Below are 17,438 nucleotides of genomic sequence, written 5' to 3' on the forward strand. Positions count from 1 at the left end.
AATAAAACCCATATTTTGGACTCCATGCCTGCCCAACTGGTAATTCCCCGCTTGCCGCTCGCACACCGGATGCCAATTACAACACTTATGCTCTGTTTCATTTTTTTGATTCTCATTGTAGTAATTAATTATTTCAAATGAATCAGTAAGTTATCCCTTCATATGCAACCTGTATTGTAGGGATTTACTTCTACCAACAAAGAAACGTTTCCCCCATTAATTTACAGTCATTGGAATGAATATATACACAGTGATATATTACTGACCATATATAATTCTATATAACATATAACTCCCAACTGATATCTACCCAACTGATATCTACCCAGCATTTTCACGTATCTTCGTTTGGCAAGCTGAGAATCCTTCCATGAGGGTTTCTGCATCCATGTCAGTTTCTGCGTTAGTGTGGGCCTCACTGACCAGCTACTGTGTAGCAGCAAGGGCAACATCAGTCAATTATGTAACAGTGATTCCCTTCTGGGGGTGACCTATTTAAGGTCTTAAGCAGAGCCCTGACAGCCATTTAGTCCAGCAGATATTGTTCGCAAAGATATGAACTAGTCCTTGAGTCTGAAACCTTCCATCCTCTGATTTCTTGCCTTCTTATGTAATAAACCTCCAGAGACACTCTGCCTCTTGGTCCTGCTGCTTTTTCCTACCTCCACTTTACTCAGGACGCAGGACCTTCTCAAACTTATGAATAAAGACTGTGAAATCTCCTTAAACTTTGTGGCACTGCTCCCTTCAAGGTTTAATTTAAATTCAAGGTAAATGGACACACAGATAGATGTCAGTAACAAAGCCTTTTATGAAGCAATCCCATTAAGAAAGTAACATATTTACAACCTTGATACAAAGAAATTCTCGTGTTTTTTAATATTAGTCAAGTCTACTTTTTTCGCTGAGATTGGATTTAGTAATATCTTCTGCTCTTCCGCTACCTAATTGGATAATAAGAATCATCTGGAATAGTATTAGCATTATCAAAACGTAATGAGATTAAATGTCTGCTACAGCCCTGTTGGCTACCTACAGAATGCTGCCCGCCACAAGGGGGCGCCAGGGTCCTCTTTGACAAGCACTGCTCTCAGCACTCCATGTACAGAAATAAAATGGCTTGACAGGGCACCTGGCCTGTCACATCGACATAGATCAGGAAACAGCATGTGTATATGTGTTTATTACAGCTGGGGGCCACTGGGGGCTCCAGAGGGTTGTACTGGCCGGTTTTAATTACTGGGGGGCTTACCCCCATCCCCTTAATTTACACCCATGGTTACAGCACGTCCTGGGGAATGTGGCATCACAGAGAGAGACCTCACTGCCACGTTCCCACTCGGTGTGGCTGATGGAATCCCAGAGTCTGTGCAGAGAGGACATTGGAATATTACCTCATATCTCATTTCTCAGAAAATTCAGCCACACTGGGGCTTCGCACTCATGGATTCAAATAACTACCCTGCCTACAAATCCCCAGCTTTAACAGCCAAACTGGCAAAATCCATTCTACTCATCTCCACTCAGTGTCATATTCCTGCTTTCAAATTACCTTGTTATTTTTTGGAAAGTACCGATAGACACTAACATAACACTTGAGCTCTTTCACCTCTTTATTTGTGATACGTTTTTACTTTGAACAACAGCAGAACAGCAGGGGAGGAACATAGAGCTGACAAACACAAAAATGCATATTTTGAAGATGGCAATAGCACCACCACGTGGACAGATTGCTTTTTGCCTGACAAAACACCCCCCACTCACCCTCCCACCCCATCCTTCACTAGCCAATAGGTTATTATCAAATAAATGCTTTATGGTTTAAACCTAATCTATGTTTACCACAGAAAACACTTTGTACACGTTCAGACATATAACTAAACAATAATAAAGGATCATTTTGCATTGAAAAACTAATTCACCGTTACATGATTTTCCACGTTATAACAAATGTATTCTTTTTTTTTCTTGAGCACAAAAGTTTGTTCTTGACCACACTGCGTTGTTTTGTAGTGGTTCTGCAGATCTCTGTGGTACCTGCTTGGGGAAGATCTCAGAAAGTGTCCTTCATTATTTCACTACTGCAAAGTGAGAAGCTTTACTGAATCTTTATTCTCACTTATTGTCAGAGATGGACAGGACAGCAACCGCTGAAAACTACAGGATTGCTGACTGTCACGCATCTGGTGTGAGACTCACGCTTTCAGACTCTCGCGCTCACCCAAAAAATCTGACCGCAAATCTATGTTATTCCTTTATAAACCTAAAATGTGCAACATCAGAAGCGTCGGGACAGTTTACAAACCTTACAGACTATTAGCAAGGTACTAAAACTGCTAAGTACATGTAAATGAACGAGCAGATTTGCCTCAAATTTAAAATATCACGCCAGCCAGCTGACCGTAGTTGACAACCCTGAAACTAATCATTTATACTTTGGGTGTCTCTCATACTGACTGCTAAGGTCAGAGGGCAGAGGTCAAAGCTAAGTAGATGGATTCCGCTACATAATCCAGGTTCTGGCGGTTAATGGCCGTCACATTCATACACCCATCTGGCAGCAAGTATAGGTGCCTCTTCCTGGCCAGGAACCTTACTTGTTCAGCTAAGAAAGCAAAACAGATAGTAAAAAAATAGAAATCAGTTTGTATTTACGTGTTTCCAGAATCTATCTTGTTTATGCAGCTTTCACTCGAGAACATCTGTCACACTTTTCAATAAGTCATTCATATGTGAGCACTAGACAATTTCCAAAGTGTCATGGAGTTCACTTCACCCTCGTCACTTGACACGTGACACCCTTCGAAGATGTTTGGCTTTTTGCAAGAGTAAATGCGGCTTGGGGAAAGAGTGAAAGACCGCCCATTGATGAGAGGTAACAGGCACGGTCAAGCGAAGAGTACCATTTACTGAGAGGGGGCAGAAGTGGACATGCTTGGGAGAAATGCAGTCACAGACCTGGGTCAGCATTTAACAAGACCTTCATGCACAGTACTGAAAGTGGATGCACTTTTCAGCTCCCAAGACAACAGAGTAAGAGAGCTGCAAGTATAAGCAAAATGCAGAGCGACTAAACATTTACATGCAAGCAGAGTCCCTACGTTAAAAATGCAGAACGGTACACATTGAAATGAGAACAATAAGCTCACCATTTAGGCCTGTGCAACAAAACAGTCCACCCTGCTGCGTCAGGTGATCCCAGCGTCCAGGCGTTCCCAGAAGTCTCAGCTTCTCCAGAAGCTGCTCCCTAATCAGCAGGCACCGTTCAGCTAAACCTCTTATGGCGTCGCGCCTGTGTGACACATTTCGCACATGTTAACTCAGGGGTAACTGTTTCCTGTAACAGAGGGGAAAAAGCACATTTGAATAAATGGTAAACCTGCACCTTCATAATATATTCATTAAGTATTCATAAAACAGTCATAAACATCATGCACGTATACCTTAACATCCTGTATCCCTTAACAGCTGTAATATACTGTATATTAATAACAAACATTATATAATAATAACACACATTATAATTGTATAATCATGTAATGTTTGCTATTAATGTATATTACAGCTGTTAAGGGATGTTAGGATGTTAAGGTTTACTTAATGTAGCAAGGTTCTATGAATGCATTATGAATGTGTTATGAAGGTGCACTGAATGTTCTATGAATGCATACTTAATGGATTATGAAGGTGCACTTAATGTAAAGTGTTACCAAATATATCTACATCCACTGTTTATTCGGGTAAGATAATCATCACATACCACTCGGCGAGGTTGGCAGGGTTACCCAGCACCGTGGCAACCACCCGGGCACCCAAAACGGTGGGCCGGGCCCACAGAGAGCGCACCAGGCTTTCCGCCTGCGACTGGACCGCCAGAAGCACGGAGTTCTGCTTCAGCACGAGCAGGAGATGCCCAACCCTCTCCCCTGCACAATCGCATGGGAAAGCAATGTCTGACACCAGGGTTTAGCAAGAGGTTGCTATGAATTTCGAGTAGCTATGTGCACACAGAGGCCGATAACCTATTGAAGCATTTTAGAGATTGGGAGAACATGGCCGTCATACCGTAGAGGGTGAAGCTATGGGAGAAGGACTGGGCACAGAGGAACTCCAGGCCTAAGGAAGCGTAGTGGCGTAGGGGCCAAGCATCCTGATCTGGGTCCCCTAGGCAGAGGCCCTGGGCTGGCAAGAGGAAGAAGGGGAGGAGCCTCCTCCTCTGGGTGTGGCGAAATGGGGAAGGGAAAGTGCAGAGGTTAATCTTAGCAAAATTTAGCTTCAGAAACAGCCTAAATCACAAATCATTCCATAGCCCACAATTCAACTGCTTCACCAAAGAACCCAAAAGTAGCCCAGTGTGATATGTTGTTGATATTACTTGCATTAACTGAGGCTTAATCCCTGAGTGCTTGTTGGTGGTTCATGCCCATTTAAGGATGCCACCTCCTTTGATGAATTTCCCCCTGGGATCAATGAAGCTTATTTTATATTACAGGCAAGATTATTAAAGATAATCAAACATCAACAGTATCATTATGAATTAAATCCTCTTTGCATTTGCGTACAGAACAGGCAGATGCACGCCGAAAACGACAATTACATTTTGGTAAAATAAATCAACTTCCGTCCACCTATAACAAATTAGAGAATACACAACAAGCACAGTGATGGCAGCATATCAAATCGGTTTTACCGCCATAACTTCAGCAAGGGCCGTCCAGTCCTGCTGGGAGAGGTCAGCGCCCGTCGGACAGTGTGCAGAGGCTGACAGAATCACCACGGAATGTTCCGGGGCCTGCTCCAGGTCTTCTGTGAGCTTGTCCGTGGACACGACCCGTTGCTCTGCATTCCAGTATCGATACTGCCGGACATCCAGGATCCCAGCAGCCTTGAGGGTGTCAACCAGTGAGTCTGAAGGCAGAAAAGGGGGAGGGGGGCTGCTGACGACTAAAGTCCTACAGTAAAAGAGAGGCAGTGTTTCACTGCACAGCAAATGTGAGTTTCTGCGTGTGCACAGACGTCTGGGCAGAAACTGGCATCAGACAGTGTCATGATTGCGCTGGAACTAAAAGCGATTCAGGAAGGTTAAAATCTCATGTGCAAATTTTTTGTCTAAAACTTACTTAGTCAACATGAAATGTTTCAGAGAAAATTTCTGTGTAGTTCTGTACGAGTTTTGGAAGTTTAATGAAATGCCTTCTTTGTATTTCATGAGGACCGAGTGGGTTTTATGTCCCAGCATAGTATCATGTGATAAGGAAGCCTGACTTTATGCTGTCGCCGGTCTAATCACAGAAACAGTAAAGTTGAATTTTGGAAATTTGCTCTTCAATTAAAAAAACCTCCAACAAGAAATTCATACAATGCAAACGATTCAAATGTTGTCACCTCTAACTTGCTATAAATGTATATCAGAATTAAAACAGGTAATAACACAGCTATATTTCTGTGGTTCTACACTAATTTCCAATCAGCCTCTTCTCCAGTGACACCGCCTCCTACTTACATACCATGACAGGGTAAGGGGACATATACAGGACCGGACCAGGCCACGCTCCTGCTGTACCAGCGTCTCAGAAGCTCTGTCCCCAGCCGGACTGCCCCCGTCAATCCCACGGTCTGGACACCCAGCACCTGAAGGGTCCAAACCCACACAAAGTGACCCCGTGACCCAAAAGGGAAGCTACCCTTGGTAGATCTCAGCTTTTCTGCAGACAGTTAGCGTTCCTTCACGGCACTCCTGATGTCCTTGAGCAGCATTGAAATATTCAGCACACCGAGAGGAGAAGCTTCCAGACCACAGAGATTAACCTGGAGGTTTATTATTTTTGTGGTCACTTGACTCTTCTACTGTGTCAAAGTGATTGTGCTTCTGGAATTTATATGAGCGATGTGATGAATCACTTGGCTGCCCTTGAGAAACGCTGAAAGACAAGCCTGTTATATCATGTCTGGATTTTGCAATACCCACCCGGTTTTCCACAATGGCCTGACTGTCCTTTCCCAGTGCCAGTTCAGTGACTCTCCTGGTGAACTCCAGCACGCCCAGGCTTGGTGGGTACTCAGTGCCCAGGGTGGGATCACCCCCTATCTGCTGCTTAATCTTCCAGGTAAGAGGGAGCACAGAGATCTGACCATCCTCACCCAGATACTCTGTGCAAAAGAAGCAGAGAGAGCCCTACGTGTTACACGCAGTACATACTGAAATGAGTTTAAAGTTCACATTTCATTTATATAGCTCAACCACTTGTCCAGATTTACATATACTGCATGCAGAATTATATATGCGTGCATTTTACGTGTATATTCTCTTCTGACCAACAGCTTCAGTGCAGATAAATCTCCAATTAAGAATGGACTGTTTAAAAATTGAGTCTGCTGATTTGGTCTGAGTACTTCCTGTTTGGAGTAAAACAGGAAACTATAGTTACCTCCATGGACAAAATTATTAAGCAAATTATTATTACAGTGCTATTAAAATGGCACAAAAAAAGACCTTACAGAGAACGGAGAAAATAAAATAATTATGTGCCGGTCACAGGGATGCAATCATCAAAATTGTCATATTAAATTAAATTAAAGTAAAGCGGTCCTAGCTGCCTCACCTGAACCGTAAGGTATTGTGGTCCTATCTGTCTCACTTAATATCGGATGTGATCAAATATAAAACTAGACTGATTCAATGGACAACAAGCTCATGACGGGCATTAAGAAGAGAAGTCACTATACAGACATTAAACTCGGTATAGCGGACTGTAACGTATGACTGATAGTTTGCTATTCCGTGTATACACTGAATAACTAAAACTCTTTTATTATTAATTATGCTAACAGTTAAGAGAGAAAAATCCACTTAGTTTCTGATCGACCAAATATTTGTGCAGACTGATAACCAAGTGTGTTTAATTTCTGGTAGTTTCTCATATACTCATGTAGCATTTTCTCTCTAAATAAATTTACCTGGAGCAAAAGCAATCTTCAAAATGAACTTTCTCCAGCTCCAGTACTGAGTCTCCAGCAGTAGAACTTGTCTAATAATTCTGCCTTTGGTCCATCAGCGGGACCCGAGAGGAATTCTAATTCCTTCGTTATAGCGCTGAGAAAATGTCCTGTTTTCATTATGTATCTGTATTAAACATGTTACTATGTTCATAAACCAGTAACTGGAGTAAGGCAAATAGCAAACGCATCACGAAAACTGTCATGCATAATGATAAATTATTCTAACAGTCAGCCAGCTAATGTTGACTTGTGGTAGCACTTTACTTGAGGGGGCACAAATAATATAGTATTATACTCTTAACTATATTGTAAAGTGTTAGCTAGTTGGTGTTTCTCTCAAGAGCAGCTTCTGGTATCAGTAGGGAAGCTCAGCACTGCCTGCTAGGTGACAAACTTTACAATACGGTTCCTCAGTAACTTAGTAGTACCGCAGTTACTACTCAAGTACAAATCATGTATAGTTTTATAGTTTGTGGTTAATTAATATATTAATGAGCGTTAGTTAAGAGTGATTAGTTAAGAGTATAATACTATATTTGTGCCCCCTCAAGTTACGTATTTCCTGATGCGTCAATACTAGTGATTTATAGGCATTAGAGCGTTTCCGGTTCGGTACTCATTTAGTAAAAATGACAGAAAATTGGTCAGTAAGAGAAATCCGGCTGCAGACTCACCCCTTCCCGCCAGGTACACTTTATCAGGGTGTGTGTCATTTTTGAAAGCTGCCAGTAATTTCGTTTCAGGACTCAGTGGAAGAGTGGGAGTGTCAATGAAAGCAGAATTAGTCGCCATACCTCTCTAACTTGTAAATCTGATCGTAACCTTTTCCGTTTCTACATGACAATAATTTTGCGTGATAAATTTGCGGTTCGTGGGCTGCCTGAAAGCGAGTTTTGTTTATTGCTTGTTGCTAAGTTACAGCTGTCTGTCGTTGCCCGGTAACGATTATAATAGTCCTATACGTTTTCCATTTTAATTATCACGAACTAGCTAGATGTATTGTTTTCCCTGTTTTGCTTGCGATTATGGACACAACTGCACAATGTAATTAATTGTTTACATCACAACCGTGACATTGATATTTGCTATTAATCACCGAATGTTGTCAAACATTCAGTTCCTTCTATTTGCTTTTAAACACTCAATTTACGCTGCTACTAGGCACCTGTAGATGTCCACTTTTGTATATATACATATTTACACATACATATTTATATATCGCTGTATATTGTACAGTTTTTATTGCTATACTGTAGGTTACATATTTATTTATTTATTATAGGTTATTTAACACATTTATTTATTATAAATATAACGTACATATTTATATGACTGGATTATCATTATTAGTAGTAGTAAAATTAATACTAGCATGATTAATTACATAATTCATAATTCATTTACAGGGATGGCATGGTGGTGCAGTGGTTAGCACTGTTGCCAATTTTGTTCGCATTATTAATCTATCAACATTAAATTTAATAGTCATGAATTTCAGATGAAAGACATTTTGGGGGCGGCATGGTGATACGGTGGTTAGCACTGTTGCCTCACACCTCTGGGACCCGGGTTTGAGTCTCCGCCTGGGTCACATGTGTGTGGAGTTTGCATGTTCTCCCCATGTCGACGTGGGGTTTCCTCCGGGTACTCCGGTTTCCCCCCACAGTTCAAAAACATGCTGAGGCTAATTGGAGTTGCTAAATTGCCTGTAGGTGTGCATGTGTGAGTGAATGGTGTGTGAGTGTGCCCTGCGATGGGCTGAAAATATGATAATTCATATACACATACAGTGTGTACTGTAAGTGTGTCAGGGTCAGCACCCATTCTCCTTGACCCTTTGTGTCTCCCCCCATTTGGCCCTCAGATGTCGCTGGCCATCCGGTCCTCGCCACTGTCCAAGTCTTCAGTGTGTTTTTCTAATTCCTAGGATTGCTGCATGGCTCTATGGGCTGAGCATGTGCCTGTAAACCCAGTAGTTGTGAGTTCGAGACCAGCCTCCGCTATTACATTTTGTTCCCTGGTGTTGCCTTTGTATTGTTCCTAGTTTGTGGTTTGCGTTCAGTTTTGGTTTTTGCTTTGTGCCCTAGGTGATGTATTACTTGTCTTTGTTATATTTTTCTGTTTCTTAGTTTCCCTGTTGGTCTCTTTGTTCCTTGATTAAGTTTATTTGACCCCCCTCTTTCCCTGTGCATCATGATTACCTGATTGCTTGTTGTCCTGCACCCTCTGTGATTGGTTAATTGTTTCATGTCTCACTCCTCCTGCTTCGTTACCCGGTTCAGTCTCTGTATTTATGTTCCTGCCTTAGGTCAGTTCCTGAGTTGGTCATTGTGTCAGAAGGTTACATGTTACTCTGTACTGCAGTTGAGTTTGCGCGATGGTCCCTTGCCTGTTCTAGCTCCCTGTGTTGCCTTGTTCCTGGACATTAGTTCCGTGACATTTCTTGTAGTTAGTTTTTCCCATTTTGCTTTTTGACCCAGTCTATTTAATTTTTGTAGTAAATCCCCTCGGCGTCTCGGTCGCTAGTAGATCATCACTAGTATATTCTTTTCCTGCCTGCATCATGCCCTGCTCCCACGACAAAATGAGCAATTTGGATTTTACTAGTATGTTCCATCAAACATAGAGGCGAATTGAAGTCAAATAAAATATGGAAAATCACGCCAGGTTATGACAATGACAGACCTAAGAACGTTGCAGAGCGGAGTTTTTAGGTTACTGGGATTATGAAAGTGAAGCGCAATCACTGAAGCCTGGTTACTGGACGTTAGTTGGGCAGCTCTTCAGCTCCCAGGATGTGGACTGACTGATGCTGTTGATTCATTTTGCTTCTACATCCAGCATCCAGTTAAAGGGGCAGCTTACCCCAAAATAATAATTTAAAAATCAAATTCATTCATCTAGATTGTTCTAGTGAGAGTTGCCTAGTTTTGGAGACATCGGCAGTAGAAATATCAGTCTTCTCTCAAATAATTAGACTGAATGGTATTCTGTCCGTAGTGATTAAACTGCCAAAAATGCATTTGAAAAATCCAACAGCAATGTCTTTTAGAAATCATGACACGGTTACTCAAGATGCCCTCTGAGGTACCGGCACGGAACGGCTACATTACATGAGGGGAGGGAAATGCTGTTAGGTTAGCCTGGTGTGACCAGAAAAATAAACAGTGAAGCTCGCTCACGGTGTCACTTCTGGCCTCAAATCTAGGAAATAACTTCCACCGTATATGCAAATGTGAGGCACTAGTCAGGGGTCAGTCTAGGCACTCTGTGGGGCCCCAGGCAAAAAAGAAAACTTCATGGGGCCCTCCAACACACCTTCCCCCAGCATGGCAAAATTTATTACTATTATTTTAACCTGATGTCTAAATGAATAATATTGACAAAGAATTGAATAAACACAAGTCCTTTATTTTCACTTTAGTGAGAAAGAGAACAGACATAAGCATTTTGGATTGTTGCAATATATTATGTAATCAGCCACCCTTGGGGGCCCCCTCCTAGCTTGGGCCCCCAGAAATTGCCCGTGTCACCTGTCCCGTTGCTGTGCCTCTGGTGTAGCATTATTGATTTAAGAACCTTTCCGCGTTGGCATTTATCCTGTTTTGTGTTTTAAATATGCCAAGCTTACATACGAGATAATTTCATGCATTCTTCGTGTTTAGATGTAGAAAGTTCTACAACAAGCAATGTCTAGTTTGTCTCTTGGCCACAGTAATGCTGTTCAGACAAATGCAATTCACAGACTGTTACCCGACGCCTACGTTGTCTTTCCACCCACAATAAATTCCCGATCATGGAGTTCCTTGACTCATTTTGGCTACAACAAATCACATCGTGTGACTTTCCAAGCCTCCCCGTACATTTTCTATATTCCTTCAGAAAGGGGAAAACATTACAGCGCTTGGACAAGGAACAGCAATTTTAATACCACATAATTTCACAACATTTCACATGAAACTGCAACCGGTCCTAACTGCATGTTTCACTGGATTGAAAGCTTTATCAGGAACACACTTAAAATCCACTGACTAAGTCAAGGAAAAGCAGTTTTTCTGTGCTTTGTGTAATAAACATTCCTGGCCCTGAAGAGGCAAGCGGACCAGTACGATTAGCTGAACCTCAATTTTAGTTGCAAGAGTGAAAAACCTCAGCTAGCAAGCAGAGCTGGGAAGGGAGATTAACAGGAGTGCTCACGGAAAGCCTTTGGACGCTTGCTTAATTCAGTAAAAATATTGCAGATTTATTGGATTTTATAACAAAAATCATTACTTTATTTACTCATTATATATACACAGACACACACACACACCATTAGGAACCAGTAATACATTTAGACCTATAATTTGGGTTTCAATGAGCTGTCCCCGAGTTAAAAAGTTCCTTGACAAACATCACTGAGAACTTTTTAATTACTTACCCCTTTGCAATAACGTAAAACACCAAACATTGGCGTTTACTATCCGTTTGGGAGCCACTAACTACAATTGCAGTTAACAGCAACTGAGTCAGTCGTAATAATTATGACAATAAAAAGAAAATCTCTCTGCAGAAGATATGTACAGATAAGTTAAACACTACTTATTAACGGACTTCTGCTATATAACCAATATATTTGCAACCTTTTTACAGTATTAAGCAAGCGTCCCAGGGTTTTCTGTCCGCACTGTAGTTTTAATGCAGGAATAACCCGCAAGGGAACATTGGATCAGTGTAGGACTCTCCAGGGGACCAAATCAGGAAAAACACTTCAGAATAAGAACTGGCATTTGGGTGATATCGTGCTGCTTAAAATGGCACTTTGTTATTTAATTAGACCAGCAAATAACTGTGGCTAGGCAGATAGCTGTTTGGAGCCACTGAGAATGGTAAAGGAGACAATCTGCATACATAAGTGTCTGGTGAGGTCTGGGCGTTTAGCATGCCTCTGGGGTGAGGCCTCCTGACTTTGCAGACAGACTACAACAAGGAGAAAAAGCCGACCAGGATCAACAACAGGAGGAAAAAAAAAAAAAATTGCCTTACCTACATTGTCCCAGCATACAAGTTGCCCAGTTAAATCTGAGGTGTTTGAGAATCATTTAAAACTAATTTGGTTTGTATTAACTGTCTTTTTTTGGGTGGTTATTTTAGACAGTAATGGTGATGCTCATAATGTGGATTCATTTCTGCAGGCAATCAGTAAGCGGGATCCTTTGAAGGGCTCCTAATGCAGTAATAATTTCACTTTGCATAACCTGCAGCTGGGTCACTCCTAGTATGAAAAGGCCCATGCAGAAATGAGGAGGTTATATTTGTGTGCCTTTGTACACAAACACCCCAAAGAGAAATGTAGGAGGAAAAGGCATAATGCATACTGAGCCATGAAAATCGATTCAAAATGACTGCTGTAATTCAAAGATGTTAACTTCGGATGGCATTACAATAGACGCTCTTAGTGCACTCATCACTGATCAGCTTCACCACTGATCATATTCACAACTCTGATGTTAAACAACATTTATTAAAGCAGTGAATCTCAACCTGAAAGAAAAAAATGTAAAAAAAGTTTGTTATGACAAAGGGGAAAAACTCTTAGCTAGCATTAAAAAAAAAAAAGTTCAACATTTCTTCAGAGAATTAGCAGACAATCATAAGAAGCTTTAGTTTTATATTTGGATATTTAACTGAAGGAAATGCGCATCCTCTACAGTCAGAGATGGGAATCTTCTGGAACTTGAACTTTTGTACCACGGGTCAAACTCGAACGGCCCACTCACCAGAAGACGGGTCTGAAACCACAGGGGGGGCCACAGGCTTCTCATTCTGCGACATCCTCGTTGACTGTAAACAGAGAGAATGGGTCACAGGAGACGAGCCTGTCAAGCCGACATCCCATAATACTCACACGTGATGTGCTGCCCCATAATGAAGAGGGGGCCCTGGCCAGAGCGTAGCGTAAATGCGACGGGAGGCACCAGCTCAAAGCCGCTGAAACTGACCTGCGACAGTAAATGCTGCAGTTGAAAATCACCACCTGACAACGGCCCAAGCATCACCCGCCATTGTTGCTGGTATTAGGACTGACCATGGGCAACCAGATGGGGCAGAGGGTGGCTATGGGCACGGGATGGCTGCGGTTTGCGATGCTGTCCTTCACCTCCACCACGTGCATCTCGTTGCTCGACTCTGCGCTGAGGCAGATCTGGACAGCCAGAAAGAAACGTGAAAAGCACAGGACTATGATGTTCTTAGGAAGTCTACAAAGCAACCTCGATGCAGAGGTGGAAAATGCAGGTCTAGAAAGTATAAATCCAGACCAAGATTTAGTTTCAACCAAGCATTTCATTACTCTGTGACTCTTTATACTTGACTGGTTGAAGCCAAACCTTGGTCTGGATTTGTACTTTCGGGACCTGGATTTTCCATCTTTGCCTAAACAAAAATCGCTGTGAATACAGTTCCTAGCTCGATGTGCTGGATCACTGGATAAACCTTAAGGTTGCATTTAACTTCCACCATTTAGATCAGCAAGGGAATTCCCCGGGTTCTGTAATGTACCAGGGCTGGTGAATGGTTGACATGTCAGGAAACATGAGAGAGACAAGGCAGCATGACGGACTGACCGTATGGATGAAAAACTGATGCTCGAGAAGATCGTCCTCCATCTCAAAAAGTGCCGTTTTCTTGCTGCCATTCAGCTCACACCCTAGGGTTGCATTTAAGCCATATTTACAGCAGGCTTTTCACGGACATGAAAACCTACCATTCACTGCACTGCTGGAGGAATTTATTTTAAAGTGCATTTAACTGATAATTATTGGGACAGGAAGTGGCAGTTTAGCCCTGCTTATTGCCATGTTTCCTCAGCGTTTAATTTCACTTCTCATTACGCATTTATCTTGTTGGTCACAAAACATGTACAAGTTGCTTTTGTCTGATGTCCTCGATCATAAAACAGACAAACAAGTAAAATAAATAAATAAATAAATAAATAACACTTGGCAAGTTTTTTTTTGTCAGCAAGAACAATCAACTTCCACAGTTTCCTTATGGCCTTACCCTGCCTTATGAGCTTTGTCAGAATTGTGGGTCTACATCCTTCTAAGGCTACATCTGAGGACCAGATGCAATACAGCGCCCCCTTCAAAATGTGCTCTAGGTATGTGTCCATGCGCTAAGGACCCAGCCCATCCTTCACAGTCCAACATATCCCAAGAATCAACGCACAGAGGTAAAGTGCGTGTGTCTCAGCCAGGCAATAAGGGGCAGGAACAAATGGGAAATTATCCGTAGGCCAGACCGTCGCGTTTGGCAATGCTTTCTGTTTGACCTTTGAAGGACGTAGCCTACAAAGGCTTCACCTTCCTAGGACGTGTCCCTCGAAGGATGCAACCCCTGAATTCAGACACAGCCACTACTGGTCAGAGATGAAGTGTTATTCATGAGAGACCAGCTAGGATAAACAACTGCTGGATTTCAGCACTCCGGGATCAGTGTCGTCTACCCCTGGTCTAGTACATTATTTCCACACAATCAGGAAGAAAGTTATAAAACGGTAAATGGTAATTAGGTGCAAAAACAAGAATTGAGATTCCGTCTGAATGACTAAACTTTATACATTTATGAAAGTATATACTCTTGGATAGAAGTGATGCTACCAGACTCTCAGTACAAAGAATAGCTTCTCACCCCAGATTACACAGACTGTGTCAAGCACAGAGGAATTGGCTGGGTCACTGAAGGGCTCCATCTGCATTGGTTCTTCACTCCTCCAGGAACTCACTACTAACATCATAAAAGTTTCGCCGAACTGAGAACAATAAAAGAGCAAAGCAAGTTTTTGTGCAGGACATACGATGCAAGGGTATCATGTATATGGCGTGCAACATATAGACGCTTCTTTGAATATAGACGTTGCTACTGTGGTATTTCGTCTGCAGTTTTCAGTGAAGGACCTGAACTGTCTTTGCAAAAACTAATCAAACCATAATTTTAAAAAAATCACCCGATCGTCGCGGTGTTACTACTTCGATTTGATTTAACGCCGGTTAATTCACGCATCATAAACTGACAGCCGGATTTATATTTTTTTTCCACAGAGCCTTTGCCGCCACCGAAATAGCTCCGTGGCCAGTGTGGTTTGTGGAAGAGAAAATATAGAAGCGAAGTTTTCCCACCGACCCTCCGATTTCCGCAGCTACCCCGCTCGAGTGCAGTAATGCTAGGGAAGTGGTTAATAGAAGGATTGTCTCCCCAGCGGGGGATTTTCTCCTGTAAAATCTCTGTAACAGATTTTTATAGCATAACTTTGGACAAAATTTACAGCACTCCACTTTTATAATGCAAATAATGGCATGACTTTAAACACATGAATTCTTGTACCAGATATTTTCTTTGCAATTGACATAGACATTTACACGGTCAACCCTTCCCAGGATACCACTAAATGAAAGGGAGAACAATTTAGGGGGTTGATGGTACCTTACGGACAGACCGCCCCCTCATGTGGCCTGCAAATTAATCCCTAATTGCGAGTGTCACTTTAGTGATATTTTAAAAACACACCAGCACTCGTTCGATAGACAAGTCAAATCTCGGCCTACATATTAAACATAGAAACAAACATATATTTGATTTATAACGTGTTATACCCATCTTGAATATGTCAGAATGTATTAAGTTTCGTCGTAATTCCTCGGCCATACAGCAGTTTCGGCATCTAAGGTAAACCCGATTCACATTAATAGTATTTATTCCACACAATTGGTTTTATTAGTCTTGTTGTTTCCACAGTTTACATGCTATTATTGTTATTATTTGTTGTATTTATTTTAATTGTACTTACCTAAGTAAAAGTCGACGGGGTAAAAAAAAAAAAAGTAGAGCCCGCAATTTCTAACAATATAAGGCGTTTAAATTGCCTATGCAATCAGATGGTTACTTAATTAATTTCTTTCAGGTTAGATTTTTATAAAGGCCAAGAGAAGACGTACTGGATCTAACAGTAAAAATAGTAGTGTATTTGTTTTTTTTTTTATACAATCAGAGTAAATCACATAAGTCGATTCATTCGAAAACCCCACCTTTAGTAAAATACGCTTGAAAACGTTTAGGAATTTATTTAGTTCAGCCACGGGGTGGCAGTATAGGCCTATAAACAAGCGGTATATCAGCAAAAGTAGGTGCGCGCTAGGCTTGCTTTAGTAGCCTACGTACACGTGGTTTATTTCCTGTTCCGACAGACCTCTATAATTCTCATTTTTTACGATGTTAGTTTTGGCTGAGTTCTCTGATGCCGTTTAAAAGTTTTTTTTAATGTTTATTTTCACGTGATTGTTGCCGAAATAGCTGTCGTTTATCTCTGTTAGGTAGCCGCGCTGTAGGTGCGCGAACGAGGACTGAAACTTGTGGTTAGAATCTTACTGCAGAGTACAGAAGTATATTTTAATATACAGGGAACAGGAATGGAAACTGTTACACGTTGAAGCAGATTTGCTTGCTTAAACGAGAAGACGTGCTGAGATGTTCCACCGAGGAGCTGAAATTGCGATGCAAACGACTGGTTTGACGAAGACGTTTTTCCAGGAAACGACATGGATTGTGTCTGCATTGGCCGTAATTTCTCTGCCTTTGCCTTATTTTTTCACCTGCTACACTTCTTCAGTGCAGCGGATCTCATGATGCTGCATGAGTTTATTTGAAGATCTCAGGATTCAAGGGGGAGGGGGGGGGAGTCGTGTTTTTAAAACGTTCCTCTTAGATCGCCAGTTTAAGTAAGCTGTAGTCTGATGCAGAAGTAAACGGCTTTGCCCAAAGTTTTAAAAAGTTCGTTCACTGTCCTCCCTGGCCAGTAGGGTAGTAGAAAGATCTCTTCTGGAGTGCTAATTTAACTGTCGTGAAATGAACGATTATGTGTAAGTTGTATATAAGGAGTATGGGTAGTGAATGTAGATTCATAAGCTTCACGATGTTCTGAGCTTCTCTGTCTCCCACAGCCCCGTTTCCGCTCCACTTACTCCACCTGTGTTACATTAGGGTTCCCCAATTCCTATGCGGAGAACCAGAATCCAACACAGTTTGTAGTTTTCCCCGCTGAAACGCATCGTAATTAACTTAGTTCCAGGTTTAGCAGGTGTGTCTGAGGAGGAACATTTGCAAAATCTGTTGCAAACGGGCCCCCAGCCCCGGAATCGGTAAAAACCGAGCTACTGTCTCCTCAGACTGCATTTAATATCAATGAGTCAGTCTCTCTTAATATTGATTTGGGTTAAATTCAAACGTAACAGTCAATACTAAAAATACATTAATACAATTGCCTTTCATGGAAGTTTTAGCATAGGAATTGCCTTAATTACCATATAAAACCTAGTATTTAAAAATCTGGTATTTTTATTGTTTTAACAGATTCCAGTGATTATATAAAACAATGGATTTTGTATGCTACCTTAATACGTGGA

At 41.7% G+C, this 17,438-nt stretch overlaps 2 protein-coding genes across 5 annotated transcripts; both read right to left on the reverse strand.

Moving 5' to 3' along the window:
- Nucleotides 1–1,595: 1,595 nt before the first annotated feature.
- got1l1 (glutamic-oxaloacetic transaminase 1 like 1) lies at nucleotides 1,596–7,912 on the reverse strand. The gene is made up of 8 exons (XM_048998042.1): nucleotides 7,674–7,912; nucleotides 5,969–6,150; nucleotides 5,508–5,631; nucleotides 4,691–4,908; nucleotides 4,066–4,216; nucleotides 3,761–3,926; nucleotides 3,150–3,292; nucleotides 1,596–2,605 (listed from the first exon to the last, which is right to left on the reverse strand). Exons 1-8 carry the CDS (start codon nucleotides 7,789–7,791, stop codon nucleotides 2,466–2,468), a joined length of 1,242 nt encoding a protein of 413 aa, XP_048853999.1. The 5' UTR covers nucleotides 7,792–7,912; the 3' UTR covers nucleotides 1,596–2,465.
- Nucleotides 7,913–11,112: 3,200 nt separating this feature from the next.
- On the reverse strand, nucleotides 11,113–16,135 carry npm2a (nucleophosmin/nucleoplasmin, 2a). Of its 4 annotated transcripts, none has more exons than XM_048998142.1 (7): nucleotides 15,827–16,135; nucleotides 14,671–14,791; nucleotides 13,605–13,687; nucleotides 13,067–13,183; nucleotides 12,887–12,980; nucleotides 12,759–12,822; nucleotides 11,113–12,522 (listed from the first exon to the last, which is right to left on the reverse strand). In XM_048998142.1, exons 2-6 carry the CDS (start codon nucleotides 14,774–14,776, stop codon nucleotides 12,800–12,802), a joined length of 423 nt encoding a protein of 140 aa, XP_048854099.1. In that variant the 5' UTR covers nucleotides 14,777–14,791; nucleotides 15,827–16,135; the 3' UTR covers nucleotides 11,113–12,522; nucleotides 12,759–12,799. The 4 variants fall into 4 exon arrangements, with proteins under 4 accessions (XP_048854099.1, XP_048854095.1, XP_048854094.1 ...); XM_048998138.1 differs by lacking the exon at nucleotides 15,827–16,135 and adding an exon at nucleotides 15,463–15,469 and having other exon boundaries at nucleotides 12,889–12,980; XM_048998137.1 differs by lacking the exon at nucleotides 15,827–16,135 and adding an exon at nucleotides 15,364–15,424 and having other exon boundaries at nucleotides 12,889–12,980.
- Nucleotides 16,136–17,438: the final 1,303 nt, after the last annotated feature.

The sequence above is a fragment of the Brienomyrus brachyistius genome, chromosome 2 (assembly GCF_023856365.1).
Source record: "Brienomyrus brachyistius isolate T26 chromosome 2, BBRACH_0.4, whole genome shotgun sequence".
Lineage (NCBI taxonomy): Eukaryota > Metazoa > Chordata > Actinopteri > Osteoglossiformes > Mormyridae > Brienomyrus > Brienomyrus brachyistius.

Bases quoted from the DNA above. Each gene is read 5' to 3' on its own strand.
- npm2a (XM_048998138.1), bottom strand. From the start codon at position 14,776: ATGATGTTAGTAGTGAGTTCCTGGAGGAGTGAAGAACCAATGCAGATG. The intron at 13,184-13,604 runs GTCAGTCCGTCA...CTGGCTGTCCAG, and splicing joins ATCAGTTTTTCATCCATACG to ATCTGCCTCAGCGCAGAGTC. The intron at 12,981-13,066 runs GTCAGTCCTAAT...TTACTGTCGCAG, and splicing joins GCCCCATCTGGTTGCCCATG to GTCAGTTTCAGCGGCTTTGA.
- got1l1 (XM_048998042.1), bottom strand. From the start codon at position 7,791: ATGGCGACTAATTCTGCTTTCATTGACACTCCCACTCTTCCACTGAGT. The intron at 4,217-4,690 runs GTAAAACCGATT...CGCCACACCCAG, and splicing joins CCCTTGCTGAAGTTATGGCG to AGGAGGAGGCTCCTCCCCTT. The intron at 2,606-3,149 runs GTGAGCTTATTG...TTGCTTTCTTAG, and splicing joins TTGTTGCACAGGCCTAAATG to CTGAACAAGTAAGGTTCCTG.